Here is a 25,235-nt window from a genome sequence, read left to right on the forward strand (position 1 = left end):
TCCTGGTCATTCTTTATACCTCAGAAAGGAGCAACAAAAGCACAAATCCAATTAAAAAAATTATTTGAAAGTCACTTCTAATCATACCAGGGTCTTATTGCATCCTTGGATAGCAGACCAAAAGCCTATGTCTCCTTTTTTTTTTTTTCAAGTGCATGTGCTCATAAACCTGTAAAATCTAAAAAGGTGAAGGTCCAGAGCTTTGTGTTCCTATTCCAAGCTCAGACAGAAAACAATAATTGATCACAATACTCAACAGAGACAAGCTCTATGGTAGTCAGTATTACAGGCATTAAGTAAAAACTAGTGGAAAAAGGAAAACAGCATGAATAGCCAAAAATCACAAATTTGGTCACTTGGAAACAAAAAAGTCTTGTGACACCAGAGATAAAGGCACTTTTCCAATTTGAATATAATGCCAACAACTACTATTTAAATAGTTCAATGCAGAAATAATTCTTAAAATGAAGAGCCACTTAAATAAAGCATATACAGAGGAAAAATGATGAATGACATTTAAAAAAAAAAAAATCAATCTACGATAACTCAAAAAACCCAGAAGATTGAACTCTCCATTTGGCTAGAAAACACGCTACTTAGCAACACTGCAGGAAATCAAGATGTAGAGCAGTTTAAGCTGCAAATGCCACAGCAGATACTAGGACTTTCAATACTTGTCATTAAGTCAGAAAAAAAAAGCAGATTAGTGAAAGCAAGTATAAGGGTATACTGCAGCAGTCCAGAGAGTCCCGTCACCAGCTCTATGTAAATAGGACAAGTATAAGCAACTATTGTTATTATGGAAGTGAAGCAAAAAAGAAATTATAGGGCAGGAAAGGCCAGATAGAGATGGCTGACACAAACTCTGAAGGCTGACACACTTCTCTTCTTTCAAGAATCTGACACATTCACTTTAAGTACAGATGGAGAACTCCAGAAGCAAATCAAACCAGCTGAACAGTAAAATTACAAATCTCATAACAAACAAATAATTATATCTTGTCTGGGTATCAAAAAAGAAAAAAGGAAAAAATAATGCATATAAGTTTAGGCCCATAAATAGCTTGCTCAGTGCCATTTTAGGGAAGAGTGTTTCAGCCAAGAGATATGCTGTCATCGTCCCTGGTTTGTGCCTCTAAGACCGTGAAGGCCTCCTCTTGGATTGTCTTGGTGCTGCCCGAACTGGCTGGGACCACCTAACATGCGGCAGCTGCTTAAAACTCTAGTTGCTGTCAGGTGGAAAAGCCAATTAACCCAAAGAAAGGATTAAAACAAGGGAGTACAGGGCTAGGCCAGGAGGTCACAAGCAGCACCGCTGTTTTCTCTCTCATCTGAAAGACAGACTTTCTGAAATAACGTCAAGTATAAAACAAAGTCTTAGACCTCAGAGACAGAGCACCAACTCGGTTTCAGGAGAAAATCTCATACACTGTACGTAGCTTTTCCTGAGGAGCCCACAATTAAGGACTGAACTGTCTCAGCTCTGCTTAGCTTGTGACAGCTATGGGTCCTGTGCGAGGGGCGGCACGGCTGCCCCATTTATAATTGCTCCAATTCTAAAACTAATGACTCAAATTATGTTTTCCTTTAATTAGCAATAAGGCCGCTGAAGAAACCACATTCTGAAGGATACTAGTTAAATGATAAGGCTCAAGGGGAAGTGTGTGTCATTACTAACTGGAATACGCAAACAGGGTGTTATTTACACAATTTTTGCATAAAGTTCTACATAAAATAAAAATACCTATCCTTCTAGCAAGCTTAGATTTTGCTAATAACTCACTAAAAAATACATGGACTGTCCTAATACTAAGAGGATCATGTAGAGCCATCCAATTCCACATTTTACTGCAATTTGCAAATTGACAATCCTTAAAAGATGAGATAGGTGTCTTAAGGAAAAAAGCAAATTGACATTTTGCTACAGTTACAGTCTGTAGCATGTGTTAATGCTCCCATTTAATCAACACAAAACTAAGACATATTACACTGAATGACATGTTGAAATTGATTTCATACTCAGTTGTCCTTTAACATGCAAGGCAATTTCATTAGGTTTCTTTTTCTTTTTTTCTTTTTTTTTTCCTTTTTTTTTTTTTTTAAGAAATCTACATCTCCTGTATAATGAGACCCTTTTTTCCCTCAGTTTGCTTAATATGGTTTGTGTGTACATGCTGATAAAATCTAAAACTTATATTCATACATGATATTAGAACTTTCTACTCTACATCTTTCCTCTAATAATTGACTCCACTAGGCAGTAAGGAAGAGGCCTTAGCCTAGCAGCCAGCTCATCTTCACTGCTGTTCACAGCAGGTGTGTTTTTTCACTGAAAAACATTAAACATTAAGTACAATTCCTTACTGTCTATCATTTACATCAATCAATTCTGTCAACGAAAAAAAAGTATGTTGAGCAAAGCTTTGTGCAGCAGTACACACAATACCCACACAGCTTGAAGGTTCAAAACCTATTTTCTACAAGGTTTAGTCACATTGCCTCACAGCATTTTTACAAGTGTTACATAACAGCTACATGATTACATTAAAAAAAAAAAAAAGAATGTTGTGTGTTTTCCTGTCTGAAAAACAGGTCTATAAATTACAAAAACAGAACTAGTCTCTGTTGGCAGACAGAAACACGTATTTCTAGAAAACAATGCATTTGAGCTGCTTCAGAAATCTGTCTCCTACACAGAATGCACCTGAAGTAAGTGACAGCAAGTCATTTCCTGTAGGATTCGTAACAGTCAAACAAAGTTGACTTCAGGGAACAACAGTAGTAAACAGTCCAGGTCATCCTGTCCCATACTACTCCCTCCACTGAACCACGATACTATACATGGGTGTGCAGGATATTTTTCAAAGTAAAGTAATTCTGCCTTTTTTTTTTTTTTCCCAGATTGCAGCAGCAGACAAACTTTTCTTCAACTCTTAAACATGCAGCATACTTTTTAAAAGGGATAAGAGGCAAGATACGAAAGGATCCTATGATGTGATTTGTTACTATGGGCTCTATTACCAGCAGATATATAAAATCAAGCTTGCTCATTACTGGCAAGAGAAAAATAACCTAGAGATTACTTTTAGGGTGAGGACAAGAGAAAAACCATGACCGCAGTGAAAGCCAAATGACTACTTATTACAGTGGAAAAATTAATCAAATAGTTTAGATAATTATGTTCCAGGAAAAGTTCAAAAGGTTAGAAAAGTAAGAGAAGGGAGCAACATCATTAGGGCAAGAAAATGGCAGCTTCTGACAGGACCAGATGAACAGCCTGCAAAGAGAGAGCAAGATTCAGCTGTTTCGGGAAATGATACATTATTTCTATTACCATCCATAGCAGGGAAAAAAAAAAAAAAAAAAAAAAAAAAAAAACGCATGGGGGCACAGCGTTTTTTAGGAGGAAAAAAACAAATGGGACTATGAGAAACAAGGGGCCCTAGCAAGCAAATACATCTCGACCAGGTAGCCGGAAAATGGAAGCAAATGAGAACACAGTATTAAAATACCTCACAGAACCACAGTCCAGTGAGTCTGGCCAAGCAAAGGCTCACAGGAGAGAACAGGGAATGTGAAGTAAATGGTAGACATGAGGGAAGGGAGATCTGAAAAAGCACATTGCTCGGTGCAAACTCCAGGTGCTAACTATCTTGGAAGAAATCACAATGTTAGAAATTTAAACATTTTAATAAAGAAAGTGTTTAACAGAGGAGAGGTGGAGAAACAGAAAAGCTGAAATACTGAAATTGGTTTGGGTCTGTGTAAAGAAACAAAACAAAACTGTTGATTTATATATGGTTATAAAGGTCTAAGGAGAGAAGATTTTAGAAAAAAGCTCCCGCCCTCCTCCACTTCTTCAATTAGCAGTGTTTAATCTCCACGCTGCCTGCTGTGGTCATGGGAACTAAGCAGCTCCTGACACCAGACCTGACAGCCCCCATGAAGGCGGAAGGATGAGTTTGAGAGCTCAAAGAACAAAGGGAATGACACAAGGTTTGAAGGCATTACATCTGTCAAAAGAGCTGAGATGGCGGGAATTGCTAGCATATTCAACAATAAAAACAAGAAGTATTCTTCCATATTGCGAGCAGCGGAGGAGTGGAGAAGACACTAACCAAATTTATCAAAGGCTCAAAATGAACAACTTTGTGCTCTCAAAACAAAATGAAAATTATCTGCTAAACAGCTAGAAATCTCCCCCAAATGACTGGCAAAATGAGCATGTTTACCACCAAGAGGAAAGCCAGTGATAAAAATCATTCACCCTGGGAGTGTTTCAGGAAACATCATCACAAGTGCAAGTCCAGTGTCAGACGGAGTGGCTTCCTACCCAAATGTTGACTAGTAATATGTTATTAACTGAACTCCAGGGTTTGCGTGAAACTCTGTAAGCAAAAAAATCTTTACGATACTTCAAACAGACCTTTGTACATCATTCCCAAAAGGAATTACTGTTGGAGGTAATAACTGTTTATGTTTCATGTGGAAGTATTGCAGACAAAACTGAAGGTATGACTCCATCTAGAACATAGTGAGTACACTTGTATCTGGAGAGCAGAAGACAGATGAGTATCGGTTGGGTCACAACAACAGAATGCAAGACTGCTCTAACAGCATAAAGGGCAACATATATTCCATAAAAATAGCTTCCTCTTTTTCTGCAATAGCATGTATTTAACTCATTGAGCAGCAAAAGTGTCTGCCACTATGGTTTTCTAGTGTCTACACCTCTGACAGAGTTAAGTTTCTAGTTGCTTGTAAAGGGGAGAACAAAGTAGTTACGCAATCGGACTCCAGATTTCATTTCAATCGACAAAGAGAAAAGCCCATTCTGTGTACTGCCATCACCATAGGATTAGCGTGATATGCTGTGGACAGAAGTGAATAGAGGAAAACAGAGTAGGCTGACTGCGAGACAAGGATCAAAGAAAGGCCATCCACTCAACATCACAGCAAGAGTGTTTATTTTAATAGACTTTTTCATTGGAGGTTTTGTGTCTTTTTTGTCATGCACTTGAGCTAACATGGAAAACAATCTCATTTTAGGATATCACAACAGAACAGACAGTTGTACTCCATTCAAAATTGAGACCAATTTTGAGATCTCAATTCAGATCATCTTTGCATCCTATAGTAGGTCTATAATAGATTATTAACTGCTTTTTCAAAATACTATCTGTAGGAGGATAATTCCATCCCACTACTAGTCAAATTTCATAAAAAGACAACATCAGGTGACACTGAAAGGTCGTATCTATGCAGAAAGGTGATATTTTATTTTACACCTGTTACGCTACATCTTTTCAGAAGAATGCTCTCACGAGAACCCTTAATATATACCTTACTACTGTGCAAGTTAGTAAAAGAAAGGAACTACTCTTAAAAAAAAAAAAAACAAAATTTTCTGAAATCTAAAAACAAATATTCCATCCCCAAAAGTGGAAAGGGGGAATGAGTTTGTTTTTTTATATACTTAAAGAAAATAGGGAGAAAGAAAAACATCAGATGATCTTAGTATTAGATAAGCTAAGAGATTTCCAAAATAATCCTGCTATATTTCAAATAATTACAAGCATGCCAATTTTTTTTTCCAAAAGAAATATCAACACATTTGATCTGGCATTCAATATCCCATCATTAGCAAAAACATCATTTAATGTGAAATATAAAATGAATTCAACATAACTGTGCAACAATTAATGTATAAAATCACTTTATCACTTACTGGCTGATTCCCTCAAATGAAGCTTCTTTGGAGACATTTCCACTATCAGTATTAACACCGCGCTGGGAGGGAAAAGATCAAAAGGACCATCACTCTGAGCTAAACACAAGTACGTGAAAATTTAAATAATGGGCAGAACCCAATTACAGTAAGTATTTAGAATATTTGAAACCACTATTTAAAAAAATTACAGACTGTTTACTCAAGCGGAGATCAATACAGACAATTATTTGTTTGAAAGGAGACCAGCACAGAATTCAGTCTAGGATGCACTGCTTAAGAAGCTGGCAGCCTTAGATTTCTAATTCCCTTATGTCTTAAGGGGGAGCTAGGAGACCAATACAATAATAAAAGGCAAGAGAATAGCAAACATTCAAGATTTTTTTTAAAGTCATCTTATCTGAAAAGAATTTATTCTTCACTGCCTTAGCAAAGCTTACTATGTAAATTTGTATCCTGCTCTCCTACAGCTTGCCATTCATGCAAGGAGCATAAGCAAGAGGATTTTGCCTGCTATATAGTGTTAGATGAGCACTTCTAACATGCATGTGGGAAACCCTGCAGAGCAGCATTACGGTTCTGTATCTGGAATGAGACCACCAGAAGAGAGGACCAAGCGTCCACTCAGCCAAGAGAACAAGGAACGTTCTTCCCTACTCCACTCCAGGCTTTACTGTGGTGGTGGGAAAAATGTGAAAGCATCACAGCTCCACCCTCTTGGCCAAGAGTTATGTGAAAAATCCTGATTACAGTGGGATGCTCACAGAGTGACAATTAATCAACAATCCAGCAAAGGGGGCAGGAGACCTGCATGGATGAGCAAGGAGCTGCTGGCAAAACTTCAACAGAAGAAGAAAGTACATAGAACGTGGAAGAGGGGACAGGCTACTTGGGAGGATTGTAAGAATGCTGTCAGAGTACATAGAGATACGACAAGGAAGGTCTATTTGGAATTGAGTCTTGTTGTCAAGGACAACAAGAAGGGATTCTTCAAATACATCAGTAGCAAGAGGAGGACTGGGGAAAATGTGGGCCCGCTACCAAATGGGGTAGGGGCCCTGGTGACAAAGGATACAGAGAAGGCAGAATTACTGAATGCCTTCTTTGCTTCAGTGTTCACTGCTAAGGGCAGCCCTCATGAATCCCAGAGCCTGGAAACAAGGGAGAAAGTCTGGAGAAAGGAAGACTTTCCTTTGGTTGAGGAGGATAGCATTAGAGATCTCATTGGCAAGCTTGACATTCACAAATCCATGGGCCCAGAACGGATGCACCCACAGGTACAGAGGGAGCTGGCGGATGTTGTTGCCAGGCCGCTCTCCATCATCTTCGAAAGGTCATGGAGAACTGGAGAGGTGCCTGAGGACTGGAAGAAAGCCAGTGTCACTCCAGTCTTCAAGAAGGGCAAGAAGGAGGACCCAGGCAACTACAGGCCGGTCAGCCTCACCTCCATCCCTGAAAAGATGATGGAACAGCTCATTCTGGATGTCATCTCCAGACATATGGAGGAAAAGAAGGTGATCAGGAGTAGTCAGCATGGATTCAGCAAGGGGAAATCCTGCTTAACCAATCTGATAGCCTTCTGTGATGGAATGACTGGCTGGGTAGATGAGGGGAGAGCAGTGGACGTTGTGTACCTTGACTTCAGCAAAGCTTTTGACACTGTCTCCCATAACATCCTCCTAGACAAGCTCAGGAAGTGTGGGCTAGACGAGTGGACAGTGATGTGGATTGAGAACTGGCTGAAAGGCAGAGCTCAGAGGGTTGCATCAGTGGTGCAGTCTAGTTGGAGGCCTGTGGCTAGTGGCGTCCCCCAGGGCTCAGGACTGGGTCCCATCCTGTTCAACTTCTTCGTCAATGACCTGGATGAGGGGACAGAATGCCTCATCAGCAAGTTTGCTGATGATACCAAGCTGGGAGGAGTGGCTGACACACCTGAGGGCTGTGCTGCCCTTCAGAGACACCTGGACAGGCTGGAGAGGAACCTCCTGAGGTTCAACAAGGGCAAGTGCAGAGTCCTGCATCTAGGGAGAAACTACCCTAGGCACCAGTACAAGCTGGGGGCTGACCTGCTGGAGGGCAGCTCTGCAGAGAAGGACCTGGGAGTGCTGGTGGATGACAAGTTGACCATGAGCCAGCAATGTTCCCTTGTGGCCAGGAAGGCCAATGGTATCCCTGGGTGCATTAGGAAGAGTGTTACCAGCAGGTCAAGGGAGGTGATCCTGCCCCTCTACTCAGCCCTGGGGAGGCCTCATCTCGATTACTGTGTCCAGTTCTGGGCTCCCCAGTACAAGAGACATGGAGCTACTGGAGAGAGTCCAGAGTATGGCTACGAGGATGATTAGAGGGCTGGAGCATCTACCCTATGAGGAACGGCTGCAAGAGCTGGGCTTATTTATTTATTAGTGGAAGGATGAAAACTATTTATGACCTCTTGTTCTGAATGTATAAAGGGATCGGATCTCACACTATTTAAAAGCCCATGGAGGAATTTTTTGTAAGACTAGTCTAGCAACTATCATGGGAAATAAAGAAATCCAGGAGCTGCCACTGCATTTGCTGTAAGGGAAAGCTCAGAGTCAGCAACTCATTTCTTACACATATATTGAAGCCAACAAATCAGACACTCTTAATAGTGAAAGATGGATTTATAAAACATTTGTCAGGAAAAGAAGCTGGGGGAGAGGTAACAGGGAAGAAGGGACTTGCTCGCAGGCTTTACCTCCACTTAGTCATTCTTGTTTCAGAGAAATAAGTAAGCAGCATTCAAAATACTTGACAGGCATTTGATCACACCCTTCTCCAAGAAGCTGGTATTACCAACCCAAGTATTCCCTGAATCCTTATGGGATCCCCCTAGAAAGCTCCAAATACATGTATGACGTGACCAGAGAAACAGAAGAGAAAAATGGAGTTTGGACTCATTGTACACAGGCTGGAGGGTAGCACAGCTGACATTAAATAGGCTTGTCATGTTTTACCTGAACACATATAAAGGCACAGAGGATGCAAAATGGAAGGCCAGATCCTTCATGTGATCATGAAGGAGACAGACTAGACTGTACATCAATTTACATGCACAAATGTGCTCAAATTTGTCAGAACTGAACTACTTGTTGGAGAATACAGAGAGGGAACAACAAAACAAAGAAATACTTAATAAACCGATCCTCTTATTTAAAATTAATAGTTGTTCTTCAGAATAATATCACTCACCAAAGTAAGAAGGGTAGAAGGTTTCTTTGAAGCCAAGACACTGGATATCTAAAAAGAAGTTTTAGATTGCCATTATTTAACTTTTTTCCTCCTAATAATCACATTGATACCAGTTTCCCCATTTCTTTATGCAAAATTTGCTGTATACAAAGTAAATGAGCTGGAAAGACAAAAATTCTCTTCCGATATATTTCAGATATTGTAATTGTACATGATACTTGCAACAAGAGTCGCTATATCACAAAATACTTGGACAGAAATGCAGTGCTTAAGTTGATAGTGTCTTTTAAAGACATAAATATCAACTATATCTTAATCCGCTGTCATTCTTTGGAAGAAAAAAGAAATACAAGTCAAATGCTGTAATGTGACACAGAAATAAAGAACAACAGGGAAAATCTGCATCTGCAGTGCACTACCACATATAAAACACCTGCATTGATACTATTATGTTACAATGTTCTGAAAATTTAGTAATGAATATTTACCGTTATTCTCACTGGGCTATCTTTTATTGACTGGAACAGGCTCCTTCCTATCTTTCAAACATTTCTAATCGAGACTAAAATGTGTCTTTCAATGCATCTCTCACTTCCACAAGCTGTGATTGAAGGCTTTGAGTTCTCAACTTATATCATCCTTTTCCACCACGAAAAATCAGGAATCCAAACGGAAACACAAAAACAGAATGAAATCCCCACAACATTGGTCTCTCCCAGTAATTCTTCCTTTCGGAAAATAGTGCAACTACCTTGACTTAGCAGTTTTCCCCTCAGCACTTCCTACCAAATAGTTAGAGGGATAAAAAGTTATTTTAGCTCTTCAAAAAGAATGCTATTAAAAGCTCTGAGTTTGTTTCAAAGGGGAGCCAACATTTTTGAATAGTCTGATTTCCTGACAGGTTAAAGAACAAACAAGAAATGTGCAGTATTTATCAGATGACTCACTTGGTCCATTCTTTTGAGGACAGAAAGTTTAAATGCTCATCTCACCACAAACAGTTAAGATCTGAATTATTATACAGCAGTCTTATTAAATAAAAGCAGAGACATATTTAGTCTCTACCACACTGCTGCTATTTAAAATCAATATGTACTCAGTATAAGTTACAACTGTTTGGTCTTAATGGATTCTTCGTTTCCTGCTCATAGAATATTATTGATTTTTTAAATGCTTTGTCTTTTGGTTGCAACTATGTTCAGATAAAACTAAAAAGGGGAGGAGTATAAATACATTAAAGTTAAAAATAACCACAATCTCTATCCTAATCTTTTAAAGACTAAGGAAAAATGGATTTTTGGAGTTGTTGCAGAAAGGTGGGCACTGAACTACGTGTGTTTTGAGTTAAACAGATGACAAATACCCAGAGCACAGTTCCACCAATGCTAAACCAACTTAGTAGCATGCTAGTAATATTACCAAAGAAAGCATATAATCAATCCTGCAATATATTTTGTGGTCTATTTGGTAATATTTCTCAGATTTCATGAAACAGGATTACTCACATATACAGATTGGTCATTTGTTGGCATAAAACTATCCTGTAAATCAGGCCCCTAGTGTCCTGATGCTGGAGAACCACTGTGTAAGCATCCCAGGCAAAAGTTATAGTCAGGGCCCTTGAAGGACAAACAATTGCAAGCTTCAATAGCCTCTAACTTCTACCCATGTACTCCAGGCAGAAAATGGTCTTTACATTGGAACAATATACTGTCCACATAAAGAGGTCTTTTCCCCAGCAATGAGGTTTTTAAACTGCAAGGAAAAATGGGATAGAAGTACAATAAAGGCATTTGTTGATGGAAACTTATCCAAAACACCAATAAATGTAATTTTTCAAATGAAATACGCATTTTCCACTTGAATTTTTCACCCTCTGACAGCTAAGCATTGAAGCGCCTGCATTTTACAAGATGCCAACTTGCGCACGTCAAAAGACCACCTCTTCACAGCTTCCTCCACCTCCAATTACTGAAACATAGGATCAAACTTTACTTCATAGCTGGACTCATTATGAAAATGAAATGAAACATCTTCACAGTTGATTACAGTGAAATTTTGGGTCTAGTGAGTCAGGGCTAGCATTCAGGAGGGACAGAAATATCAAAATCTTCCTTTTCGAGCAGCTCTCCATGAAAATCACCCACAGAGCTTGGCAGGAATACTGCCCTCACCCTGCTGAGTCTTCCTACCAAAAAAGGATAATTGGCCAGGTGCATAATTACATAAACATCTGCTCAAAAACAAAATGAGAAACCTAGCTAAGCAAGTCATACTTACATTTAAAAAGGTGAGTTTACTTATTCAAATTTTACAATGATTCAAAGCAAGAATAAGGCAGGCTCGTAGCTGTTTGGAGGTATAAAATAAACATAGGCTCCCAGTCAGAGCTAGGACATGCCACGCCACTTCTACACTGCAATTTCCTCAAATCACCACACATTGCAAACATGCATTTAGCAATGTGTTTCTGCTTGTAGACATTCCCTTAAACTCTCAGGATGAAGATAAGAATTGAAAAATCTCATGAAGCACAAAACATGTTTGCAAGAAGGTTTTTGGAATAAGACTTCAGTGTTCAGCTCAAAATCGCAGCATTTTAGTTTTTTAATTTTTAAAATTAGGAGTGTTTTATAAGAATGAAGTATGTTTTCTGGTATTCAAAAAAAAAAAAAAAAGAAGACCAGGAAACACCCAGTAAGTAGATGAGCAAAATCACAGCGTCATATTAATTTCAGATTCATAGAAAAATATTCAAAGACACAGACTACTCACCTTTGTTACATAGTGAACTTCATCCACAGCATATTTCTTCTTGAAGTATTCAGGGGGGTGAATCCTTAGGAAAGCAACAGAAAGAAACATTCAGTTTTAGCTTTGCTGTAATATTCAATAGTTTAAGGCCACAGACAATGAACAAAATGCCCTCTGCTATCAGAGTAATAGAATCAGATATATGTACTATTTTAATAACCTTATTCTTGATTCTATTTCTCCATTTAGTAGATTACACAGAAAGTTACCACAGAAGATCACTATGCTTTAATCTGTGCCATGCTTGATACTTAGATTTCACTGTTCCCTTCTAAATGAAAGTTTTCTTCTTTCCCTTTCCACAAAATGATTCTGCTAAAGAATTTAGCCATACCATTTGTGTGTAACTTTTCACTTCACCATATGGAAGATGTGGAAATAGCAAAAGACCAGCTTGCCCTTTGTTAAGTCCACAGAAGAAGCAAAACATTCATTTCCTGCTCTGTAGTCCCTTGGTGCAGGAAGCTCTCCTGTAACACGACCCTCCAACGTGAGCAGGAAGCCAGCCGAGGACCACAACAACTTCTGGGACACGTTCGTGGCAGCCTTAGTTCCTTCAGCCAAAGCATCACTCCTGTAATGTAATGGGCTGTGTGGCTTCACATGTCCAAAGTGAAATCTCTTCTGCCCTTTTCTCTCTAAAGTGAAATCACTTCTGCCTTTTTCTCTTGCAGCTCCTAACTAAAGCCTCCTGTTATGCAAGAGGGCCACAGGAATTTGGGTCATGTGAAAGATCTGCTTGCAGTCAATTATTCACAAGCTGATTCCAGTCTCTAGCCCCTCAAAATATGTAAAATAATCAATGTAATTCTGAAAATGTAATCTCAAATGAAAAGCAACACCCAGTCTGCACTCTTCCTCAGGCGAGAGAAAACAGGAAAAGCAGTGATGCATTTTTGCGTATTTTGTGCATTTTGTTTCATTTGCAAAACACCACTCTACACTGCCTGCTAGTTATCTATCAGCAGATACTGTGGCAACAACAAGCATTCATCTCAGCTGAGACCGCCCCACATCCTGAGAACTGTTCAGAGAATTCAGGAGAGGAGCGCCATGCACAAGAGAGATATGCCAACTATGTAAGCAGAACAGCACAAGATCAAAGGGGCCACAAGCAAGCTAGACTGGAGCCTGAAGAACATTTCTAACCCTTGTGGTGAGAATCTGCAGAAGTGGGCAGACAAACAGCCCATTTTTAGGAGGCACTCAAGAACAAAGCTATGGTGCACAGCCACCAGAAATACCAGGTGCCACAGCTCTGACTCAAGTCATTTCTTTGAGCCTTGTGCATGCACCAAGTCTTCTTCATTTTACCTTCCTTAATGCTCCTAATAGTACTGGGCAGAGACACAAAAGACAACATTAAAACTTTTATAGTGTGCTTGTGGGGAAAGCAGTCTGCAAAGGAGTAAACCACAGAGTTAAGAAAAAAGTATCCATTTGTGAAATGACTACTAAAAAATAACAGCAAAATATTTTGTAATGTGCACCTTTTGTGATGCTCCTTCTGCATACTCTTCCCATCACTGCTGGGTATGTCAAAGGAAGTTTTATCTGTCTTCTTGCCCTGGCTCTCTAATTCTACATATATTAAAAAAAAAAAAAAAAAAAAAAAACGCATTTTATAGTTCCCTTACCTCTGACTTCCATATACTGTTTTCACTACAGACATCTTTTTCTCTCACTCATTCCTCAAATTTTCTAGTACTTTGATATTCCAGAAACACCAAGAACAAATTTAGTACTTTAAATTTTTGTTCTCCTTCACAGTTTCACCCAACTCATCTGGTTTCTCAAAGCTTCCAACTGTAAAACCACCTAATTTATGGCCAATGGTAATAGATCCAAAGCACTGCCTACAACCAGCTATATTGTTTGAATTCAAGAACTGTTTCCCGTAAAGTGTAAATATTTCTTAAAAGTAGGCCCAGAAACACGCTGGATTTTATTCATGTCATTTAAAGCAATTTAAGTAAGAGTAGGTCTCATTCTTCAACACACCAGTAAGAAAATTTCTTTCTTCTCATACCATGTTTTTAAGCTTCTTTTGTCCATTTGTTGCCTTCTGCAATTTTGTGGTAGCAAACTGCTGCGAATTTACTTCTTTGGTTATGGTTGCTCTTGAGCTGCCATTGATTACATTCCAGCTGCAATCCCTCCTGCACCTCTTCCTATATACGCTATCACTCTTTCACGAAGCAAAAGTAGCTCATCAGCCTTTCCAGGCTGAGGACTTTTTCTGTACTTTGAGAGAAAGAAAAAAGCAGCTTCCCACAATACTTGGTTCCCTCTCTCATTGAACGAGGTCATCCTTCAGAGCCTTCGGCTGCATCACACCCAGTGATGCATTACTAAGCTTCCCAGGCAAATGCTTCCTTGCTCTCTTGCTTTGTACAGAAGTCAGCAAGACTTGTAGTGCAAATAGCAGACACAGACTTCTCCGCTCCTCTCTGAAACCTTCAAGGCTCTGCCTCACTTCTTCATCCATTTAGCATTTAAGACCAGACGGCAAAATAAATTCATGCACACTTCCCACAATGCACCATCCCCTCCCCATCCCACAGAAACCACAGTGGCTCAGCTATGAAATCACATTTCCCTATGGATTACTAGGAAGATTTCTGCAAAAGTCTAGCCTATTGCAAAGCCATAGAGAAGGAAGAAAAAAGATGCACACAGAAGTTTGCATGAAAGTAGAAAAATTCTATGCTGTCCAATACAGAAAAATAGCATAGAAGGCAAAACACAAAAGCTCCTGCAGAAGGCAGAGCAAAGGTGATTCCCAGCAGGAGTTTTCCATATTCTGTCCAATCAATTTCAATTTTTCCTCTACTTCATTTCACACGCTATTTTCTGTCACATCACTGTTACACTCTGTATCTCCTCCCATGCACTTCAGATTTAAAAAATTTCTCCACTCCCTTCTTCCTATGCAGAGCTAGAGCTGCACAGCAGCATGCTCTGGCCTGAGGAAATTCACTCCAGGGTGACCACAGTGATGCGTCCCAGATGTTACCTGCACCTCCACTCTCAGTTTGGTGGGAATCATGAAAGGTTCTTGCACATTAGCATAGTTGTTATGGGAAAAAAGGAATGAATTCCTTAAAAGAGATAGGCTTCAGCATTCATTTTTATCCAATTTAAATGCAAAACAAGCTAAAGCCTAGTGCTGACCATCACTGTCACAGGGAACGACACCCTCCCCAGGATGCTCACTGGCATCATGAAAAGCAAAAGTTATAGGCAATTATGGTAATTTCAAGCACATTCGAAACTTCACACAGACAAGGAGTACTTTTCTCTGGAAATGATTACAAATGAATCTCAGACAGGTAGAATAAGTTAATTGGTTACAATTTTTAACTTTGTCTTTTTTGATGCTGGAATGGGCTGCCAGTTTCAAAATTCTGATTAATCACTGCAGAGACTAGAAGCAGAGAGGCCCACAGCAAGTCATAAATTAATTAGAAGGATTACCCAAGTGGAAGATATGATCCCAAGTATTATTGAATCATGTCTCCCCTTACCTACCCAAAAAATTAACATTCTTTAAAAGAAAATGAACAAGAACCTACTTTTACAGGCTTTTCAAAAAAATATTCTGTGCAAAAAATTTTGGATTCCTGGGCAATACACATTAGAAAAATCTACAGAGAACAGCAGAATACTCCAACCCTCAAAAGGCTCAGTCTCCTTTCCGCAGAGTTTTATAGCTCAGCTTAACAAATATTAGTGTCGTTCCCAAGCCATTTCAGTTTTTAACCACTAGAAGAGTGGAAGTCATGTTTCATCTCATAATAGAAATAAGCAACTTTGAACTCCTGGAACCGCAGCAAACATATCACGTCCAAGTGCTCTGTGGCCTAAGTGGCTAGCCAAAAATTTGGAATCTCATAGTTTCTGGTAGTTAGAAAGAAAAATTAAGAGTCTAATGCTTCTATAAATCTACCAGAATACAGTCCCTCTTTTTGTCACCAAAGGAGCCATAACACAGGAGTCTGGTTCTGGTTCCCCACCCAGCACTCATCACAATTTCCCATGCAATAAAAAAGCCTGGGTTATTTTGGGTCAGACACCAAAGCTGCTTACTGTCTGCTGATGCTTCCTTCACACTCTCCCCTTTCCTACCTTCTTCTACTTGATCCAGTTCACTTGTTTTCTTACTCTCAAGCTTTTCTTAGCAATTGAGAAAGGCTAAAGGTGGCTTAAAAATGCAAAGTTACATTTTTAAGAGAAGATTCAAAAGTTCAATTGAATTCACAGTGGTATGCAACATCACGTTGAGAAAGCAAGAAGCTGAACAAAACTACAACCTAGTTACTGCAGCACAGATTTTTTTGCCAGCTTTGCCAGAGCAAGTATTACGACTGGACCTCATTTTAACTCAATCCTTCACATTGGCATGAAATACCTACTCCTCTGTTTATTCAATAAGAAGTTAAACAGCTCTGACAGCTTATCTATAAACAAACCAAACCATTTTTTTAAGCTTTTATGTAGTTGGACAAAATTCAAACCTCACATTTTTAGTAATATTTTACTAACCACATTGCTGTTTCAATCTTTAAACCCAACAAAAACTTAATTGCATTGTCTAAAACCATTTCAAAACTGTTGTTCATTACATTGCACAAAAATTCACAACAGCAGCAAATCTTAAGAGATTTGTACAGATTTGATATTACTGTAAGAACTCCATTAAGCAACACCTCTTTGTATTCTAAAAGACTCTGGAGTAAAAGCCTAGAAACACAAACATGATAAAACAGTGTTTTCATTTTCAGAACTGCATTCAGAAGAGAAGTACAAATGAGATAAACTATGTTCACAATTTTTCTTTGGCATTTGTGACTTAGATTCATAACAACTGATAGCTATTCCTGAAAGAGAAAGGCAACTAAGCCAGCTCCTAATATATTTGTAACCTAATTACTGATACACATGCATACGTGTATGTTTACAGTTGCATCTAAACACTTTTCCAAGCTATCTTTAATACACGACAACTTATTCCTACTAGCTGCTTTATATTTGCAGCTTTTAGGATAGAGTTGCAGCATATAGTTCTTACAGTGGATCAAGCTTAAAGTGAAACTCAGCTTTTCTTTCAGCAGTCAAATTTTTTTTTCCTCAGTATTTCAGCTGGAGCTCTGAAATCCCAGTATTATTTATTGTATTACATTGCCTAGGATGAAAAACTATTCCCACTGGAAAAAATATTGTTAATGTTTTTTTTCACTATAGAACTTTGGATCAATTTCAAAACATTTGCTACACAGACACTTATTTCATAAAGAAAAGTTTCCTGTCTAACATTTTGAACTCTGTATTTAAAAGAGTAGAGACAAAAAAAAATTTTTTTTCCCATTTTTTTTAATGCTAATTACAGAAAAGTCCTTTAAATGTCACTTTGTCAGCCAAGTACACCAGGTTATCCTGTAATAAAAAATCAGCTATAAAAGCGTCTAGCAGCAGGCTGAACTAAAGACACCTTAAATAAAGGTGGTTACAGACTGGGATGCAAAGAAATTTTTATTTGTTATTATTCAAAATCTTCTGATTAAGAATATTAGACCTATTCACTCCATGTTTACTGCCTAGCACTTCTCGTCAGCCTCCAAATATTGGGTTTTGTCTTCTTTGGAATATGTGGCTGCAAACGTAAGTTTACAGCATAAACAACAATTACTTGGAGTCTGAGTATGTCCGAATATCCTAGGCAAGTACAGCAAGCAGGGTAAGAACATGCACGAAGACTCAATTAATTTCAGTCTCTGCAATATAAATATTTAGAGCAATGATGAGCTACGGAAACATGGATCACACAATACCTCATGCAACATCATTCAAAAATGTCTGCAAGTGCAAGCAAAGCACATACTCCTAAAAGCTACCAGTGAGCACTGAAAATTTCTTCTATGATGTGTGCTCAGATTGGAGTTAGTAACATGTTTTTGTAAGATTATCTTCACCCAGAAGGCTTATTTTGCTACTGAAGAATTACAGACACATGCATACATACCTACATATACACACACACACAAATATCTCTCTCTATACCTCTCTACATACACACACACACACACTTCAAGTTTCCTGGAGTTTAGTAAGTTTTCTGAATTGTCTCCTCTAAAAGCTGTACAGGATTCCTCCCTCCCCACAACACAGGTTAAGCAAAAAGCTTCAGCTTTGTGCACTGCTCTTAACAACAGAAAGCCACTTTTTGTCTATATCAACTGGGTTTGCCCCAGTCTGGTAAAAGCCATTTTCTCCAACAAAAATTCCATTGAATTGGAAAGTGATGCAAGCAATTTCCCTATACCCTTCATAGGCCTGTCTTAATGTTAGTGCTATTTTCACATACCTTGCACTTCCTAAAATATCTGCTGTCAACTCATAGGTCATAAAAAACACAAGAGATCAAAATAAAAATCAGGTACGTATGCATATTCTGATTTCTAGATGCATTGATTTCCAAACATTTGATAGTGTTACCTGCCCTACGGCTCCATTTTGCTAACAAGATCTTCCTTCTGGCTCTCTGCTCAAACTCTTACAGTAGGCTGGAGAACGCCTTTGTTAACTCTTATAAAATATGTGGATAAACACATTACCTGTAGCAAGTTTACTGCTGGAATAGGAATTACCTCATCACCATCACTCTACAATGCTTCACACATTTTTCTTTCCCCTCAAATATAAAATGCAAAATTGAACACTTAAATCAGTAACTGCACAAATGGCAGTTGTGCCATTTCTATCTACTAGTACAAGTTGTTTGAATTAGAATGGACAGTTTCGTTCTCTCTCATGTTTTACTAATCCTTAGCCTTAAGCTTGCTCCCTTGTGCACTCAGGAACAGTCCAAACTGTTAGCTCAGTTCTCTTGTAATCAGTTTGTCTAGCCTGGCAGACACAGGAGAACCACCACCATGCTTGTATGTATCACAGGGTTTTTTATTTCTCCATGGGGGAGGGGGGGAAGAGTTCAACGTTTCTGAGGCAGAGAAAGTAAAAGTCAATGAAAACTGATGTGAAAAAGTAGCTCTACCTCCACATAGCTTATAACAGACATGTAACCAAGGTTTGAATAGCTTTACAGAATTTCTGTCTTCAGATTTGATCTTTGTGTTTTGAAGTTAAAGAATAATGCTTTACTGTTATACCATAAAAAAAGCAAGTGGTGTATACTAATGCAGGCTTAAGTATCAGATAACAATTCACCTGCAAAAGGAAGATGTTAAATTAATACTACCCCATATAGATAGTAAAGTAGTATTCCAAGTTGTCTGACCAAGTGCTGTCAATGAGCATGTGCTAGCACCAAATAATGAGAATCATTTGCTATTTCCAATCACTGATACCTGTCTTCAGTCAAGAACACCACTGACATTCATTTTATTTACTTTTTAAAAAGGATCAGTAGCACCATCTAAACAAAAGTCAGCAACCATTTTGAGAATCTATTAACACATCAGGGAGGAAGACAGCAAGCTCTGATGCAAAACAAGACGTGCCATACTAAAGATTGCCTAATGTGATTAAAATATACTCTTGTCCATTACTTATTATATGTTAGGCTTTCAGATTCGCAGCCTCAGTTACCATAAAGTGATGTTATTACAAGTAGCAATTAAAAGTAACATAGCTGGAACAAAAGCAGAATAGGCAAGTATCAAAGATACTATTCATGATAAGGCCTAAAGCAAAACATGTTGTACAAGATAATGTTTGGTGTACAGTGCTCTCTTAAAAGGTCCTGCACTTACTGTTTATTATTATCTCAAAGGCACGAGAAACTGTCAAAGCCCTTATCAGCAACTGAGAACAAGATGATTCTTAGATGGTGAGACAGAAAAGGTAAAACTAACAAATTTTACAGCCAAAGCTTTCGGTTTTCAGGGGGAAAGCATACTACAATTTACAACAGTATTGTTTCCTCCACTCCATTTTAACTTTCATATTTGGAGTAACAGATCTAACCCACCATTTTATGGCAAAATCACTTTCTCTAAAGTAAATAGTTTCTCCTAAGCAAAGTAAAAACACGTCATAGCCTGCATGCTGGGCCTATGTGGAGCACTGGGGTATGCACACACTTACAGCTAGCAAGTCATTGCACTAGTTACACAGCACTTCCCCTGCTTTCCAGAGCTGCAGATACACTTACGTATGAGAAGAAACACATGTGCAAAGAGAAAACTGAACAACCATTATTTTCAAAAATTGAAGAAGGTATAAAACAGTACAAATGGGCTTGCTGGCATCACTGACTGTCTTCAGCAGATGTGTTTTGACTAACGTAATGTTTCTCTAGATTTCTGTTTGATCCTTTGAAAGACCGAAGTACCGGCATACAACCACGCTTACTTTCCCTTGTTCCTTTTGACAGAGTCCAGAGCAAGACGGATTTCAAGAAAATAACAGAATTCAAAAGAAGTTGAACTGAAGACAACACTCACACTGTTTTGACTGAAAGAAGGCAACCAAGGCTGCAGCCAAACCCTCATCTTACAAAGTGTCAGAACAATGGCACTCACATGCATGATACATGATATCGGGCCTCTCAAGTGTCCAAACAGATTCCACAAAAGCATAAAAACCAGGAAAAAAATACGGACTGCAGGGCTTACAAAATCAGAAATGCAGTGTTAAGGAGACTCTCAAGGTTTCCCCTAATAAAGGTCAAACTCCAAACTGTTTGTAGTCCTCTTGTTCAGCTATCACTGGCATTCTCAAGAAATGACAGGTTCGTTAGGCAAAGCCTGGATGACTTATTTAAGAGATACAAGCAAAAGCTATCCAAAAAAAAAAAAAAAAAAAAAAAACACCCCACAAAAAATTTGCAATACAACTTGTGCTTTGTTTCTTTCTGCAAACAGAACACTTCCTTGGCGAGAAGGACTCTATACCAGGTGAGGAAAAAGCTATGGCCAAGGATATTTATACATACTGAAATCCTTGAAAGATTCCCCATAACTTAACGGGGCAAATACTCACTAGGACTCCACATCAAAAAAAAAAAAAAAAAAAAAAAAAAAAGAAAAAGAAAAGGCAAAATAGGAATTATAATGGCTAAGAGGGTAAGTACAATTTTTAGGTGCCTATATAGGAGCAGTGCTCCACTCCATGTTAAATGCTAGTCTTAATTCATGGTTCTTAGCTGACAGAGTTATTTACTGGACCTGCCAATAGCAGATGCTCTGCTTTTATTTTGGAAAAACACCTATATTGAAAGAAACAGCAATATTTTATGCCCCACACATAAAAGTGTACAGCAAGCTCTGGAACATGTGCAGCACATCCTGTATCCCTCGTATTAATTAGTAATAGCATAAAGGAAGTGGTACTGACTTTATAGCTGCTAAGATGACCTGAGCAGCTTTAAGAAGGAGATGACATTACTCCTATCTTACAACTCTGAAAGAAAACTAAACCACAAAGATATTAAAGGAACTTGTCATAAAAACTTATTGGGCACAACAAAAAGGCAGATTTAGCCTCGCAAACAGTGTCCAACATCTGGGCTACATCGCCCTGGCAGGACGAACAGGCCACCACTTTGGAGCAGGGGCAGAGCCAAGCATCCAGCACTCAGAGCTCAAACACCTTCAGATCAAAGGGACACTGGGCAAATAAAACAGAATACGCCTGTTGTTCACTCACATTCAGATCTTGAGAGGTTAATATTTGTTACACTTCTCCCTATCCTGCTTTAACAAAACAGCTGTTTTCTTTTCCTCTTCGTACATTTCTCTTGACATAGCTCAACACAGGCAAGACTCTTTCAAAGAGTCGTTCCTGAAAGACTAAAAGTGAGAGTATGCAGAGATACATACTGCATAGGTAGCAGGGGATACAAAACCTAAAGAAAACAGCCAACAGCAACAGTTGAGAATGTAACTGTTTAAAAAGTGGAAGAGCTGAGGCACCACTGTAGTCATTTCCCTTAAGGGTATTTTGCAGCTTAAAGTATGTTCCCCAGTTCAAGCCTACAAGAAGAGGAGCTTTGCACCCAAACCGGGCAGCCACATGTGCAACAACAGAGCGGAGATGCAGACCTTGGCAAAGCCCGCCTGGAAAAGCCTGGAAAGGGCATTTCCTAGCTGCGGCTCATCCTCCTAAAAGCAGCATCCGAATCCTTGGAGGGAAGACAGATGGTATGCCTGCCTGGAACAAAACCTGAATTCTCTAATACTCCAAAATGTAATCAGGAGTTTATTCTACTGAACTTGGTATTCCTGCTACTGCCTTTAAGTGTAAAATAAGAAATGCCTGGTGAGGGTTACCAACACTCACCCTACCACAAGCCTGAGGCAAGCACAGACAAGAGTGTACTTTCTGATGCTGCAGTTTAAAGTCACATCTGGTTATTAAAAACTGTGGTGCAGCATAGTTAAGCAGAATTACCTAGCACTGAATCAAAAGGAGAAGAAGGGAAAAAGCACTCCAAGGCTTACTGAAATTGCCAAATTGTGCATACAGCTTCAGGTGTACACTGATAGAGATTATAAATCAGTGGACTGTTATAGGTTACTACTATTTTTTTAAAAATGTTCTCAACATAGAATACAAAGAAACTTAAGAACGTAGAAAGCAAAGATCTGTAAAAATAATTATTGAATTCAAAATGACTAAAGAATACACATTCAACTTGGACAGTTGGAATACTGAGACAATTACTAAACCAATAAAGTTGCTGTATCATGGATAATTTGAAAAGCCACAGCATTAAAGTAGCACAGTTTTGAGGAAAACGATCATCAGTAAAGTGGCAAGAGCAACCCAGACACTAATTATTCTATAAAAATAATTTTTATCACAAGAGAAATACCGTAACAAACAAAAGGGAGACAAGAAATAGAAATCACTGTACTATGGAGGAAAATTGAATCATGGAAAACATGCAGCATGGGGAATTAGACAGAGTAAGTCTCATCAGTCAAATGCAATCAGCTTTATTGTACAGAGTTTTGAAAAGACTGGATAAAGGATAAAGCAACAGATGTACTATCTAAATAATAGTAAAATATTTTATGAAAAACTCTCTGAAGAATCGTACTCTCAAAAATCAACTCAAATTGGCTCAGAAAGAAATACTGGGATGTAACCTGAAACCTAATGATTAATCATAATAAAGTGAAGAGTCTAAACTGGAAAATAAATAAATAAATAAATGAGCTTTTCAAGTACTGGGAAATCCACAAAATACCCGCTGACAAAAGCTGTATCAATTTAGACTGATGTTTTCAGAAGTTAAAATGATAAGCAGCAATGGACTTTAAGTCTTGCTTAGTAGGATACTGCAGAGACTGAAATTAGTTCTAATGTTATTCAGAACGAGAAGCAGGACTGAATATGTTCATGAGACCCACAGATGGCATTTGCAGGTGATAACAAACTTTGTAGATAAATTGCAAGTGACAGTTGGAAAAAAAACAGTAATAAGCTGACCTAAAGGAATGTAAAACCTTTTTTTTTTTTTAATGTAGTAAAATTAAAGATTCATTGGGGAGGAGCAAGGAACAAAAGATGGGAAGAGTTCAAACTGATATGCATGGAAGCCATACTAATACTGCCAACTAATCTTAAGAGAAAAGTGCAGAAAAAAATATCAGGGGACGATAAGATAGACTGGTTTAGAAGGTAAAACCAAAAACCCTTCTAGAGAATACTACTTGAATACACAGCTCTAAAGCATGTTACAGAGAAGAGGGCCCATACGTATAACATCAGTAAAACTCATGTGGAAAACTTTCTGCATTTCTAAAAAAATCTGCATCAAGAAAAGCAATTAATGTAATTTAGAGTTGGTACCATACACATCCCCCCCTCCCCCCCCCCCCAAAAAAAAAAAAACTTCAAAAGAGTCGTCTCAGATTTCAGGTTGCATTGACCTTGACTTCTTGTACCCAAAACCTTAGACTAATTAATGCACCAGTCCCAGCTACCACCATATAGCCAGACAAACATACCATGCAGTACATAAGTTACCATTCACAATTATTCAGAATAGAAATGCCACATTTCATGGATCCCCTGTAGAAAAAGAAATTGAGAAAGTGATTTCTTAGCTTCTATGCTACTCATTATCGTGGCCGTACACAGCCTAGAGGGAAAGAAAAAAAAAAAAAAGAAGAAGAAGAAAGAAAGAAAAGAAAGCCTGAGAACGTGCCTTACAAAAGGAGTATGCAAGAAAAACCACACTTTTGCACCATTTCAAAAGGCAGTAAAACTTCTCAGCTTTGCTGAAGTCAAATTTAATCACCAAAACCAAACGTTGCTTTTGGTTTAACCTACTGAGAAAATGAGGGTAACCTTTAAGAAGGTTGTTCACTAGGTCACTAAGAAAAGATCAACATTTATAAAGCATTTCATTGTATATTACTTTGGCCCTGAAGAGCCACACTAGGGTGAAACTTGTAAATATAGACATCTTCCCATCAGCTTCTTGGTGAAAAAAATGTTACTTACAATGGATACAATGTTAAATTAATAGTGTTATAGTTACTAATCAGCCCAGCAGGGCTTTAACGAAAACACAGGAAATTGCATATAAATATTTCTCTATCCCATTTAATACATATTTCTGAAGTTAGAGCATGAAAGTGTTAAAATATTTTTGTTTTCCATTAAAAATGCTCTTTATGTGGCAAGGCAATTAAGTTATTTTGGCATCCGCTCCACATAAAGCAGCTGCTGTACAGTATGTTTTACTTTATAAAATATCTTTAATCAGCACACTGACTAGTTCTGTCATTTATAATTAAGGAGGTAAATGGCAGGTGCAGCATTAATTAGTGAAATTGAAGTCTCTGTGCAAGACATGCAGTCATACAACTTACCGCTTCCGAGGAATAAAAACAATCACTAATGGCTTTGCACCACAAACTTGCCTAAGTATGACTATGCAGAGAAAGTGGGGCACTCACAACATATTATAAGACTGTAAAGGCTTCAGAAACATATTACTGGATTTGTTTCTTAAACTCTTGCTCAGAAAATAAGAGTGGAAAAATAACTCAGAAGAGGAAAAGTCTATGCTAAGCCATTCAACAGAAGTCTTTGTTTCTGCCTCACAAACTGGGGGAAGAGCTAAAAATCAAGAGTTACACAAAATGGTTCTCTTAGTTGTTGGCTCGAGTAACCTTTTCAACTAAGCTACAGGCTAATCCCACGTTAGGGCAATTACCCAGGCTCAAAATTTAAAAAGAGATTGGCTGTTGTTGTATGCAGCGCAACCTCTTTAATATGAAAAAAAGGAGCACCAGTCTTATAGAAACGCTCGCAACAATACTGCATTGCTATCCTGAAATTTTTCTTTTGGTTAAAGTACATAGTCTAAATGCTAAGTTAAGTTAAATCCTTCCTGAGTTTTAGAACTTGCTTAGGAAAGACCATGTTGAGGAAATGAGGCGTTCCCAACGTAACTATGTTTCTGGAGCCTTTACAACATTGTATCACTGGATCTGTTCAGTTT

At 38.4% G+C, this 25,235-nt stretch overlaps 1 protein-coding gene across 1 annotated transcript in view; it reads right to left on the minus strand.

Annotated features, from left to right (window-relative positions):
• The window catches only part of PEPD (peptidase D), a 140,851-nt gene that overhangs the window by 105,864 nt on the left and 9,752 nt on the right, over nucleotides 1-25,235 (minus strand). Inside the window, exons 4-6 of the mRNA XM_062586556.1 lie at nucleotides 11,717-11,780; nucleotides 8,942-8,989; nucleotides 5,729-5,790 (exon numbers count right to left, since the gene is read on the minus strand). Of these exons, the coding sequence (XP_062442540.1) occupies nucleotides 5,729-5,790; nucleotides 8,942-8,989; nucleotides 11,717-11,780 (174 nt within the window). The remainder of the gene's footprint in view (nucleotides 1-5,728; nucleotides 5,791-8,941; nucleotides 8,990-11,716; nucleotides 11,781-25,235) is intronic.

The sequence above is a fragment of the Rhea pennata genome, chromosome 13 (genome assembly GCF_028389875.1).
Source record: "Rhea pennata isolate bPtePen1 chromosome 13, bPtePen1.pri, whole genome shotgun sequence".
In the NCBI taxonomy this organism is placed as follows: Eukaryota; Metazoa; Chordata; class Aves; order Rheiformes; family Rheidae; genus Rhea; species Rhea pennata.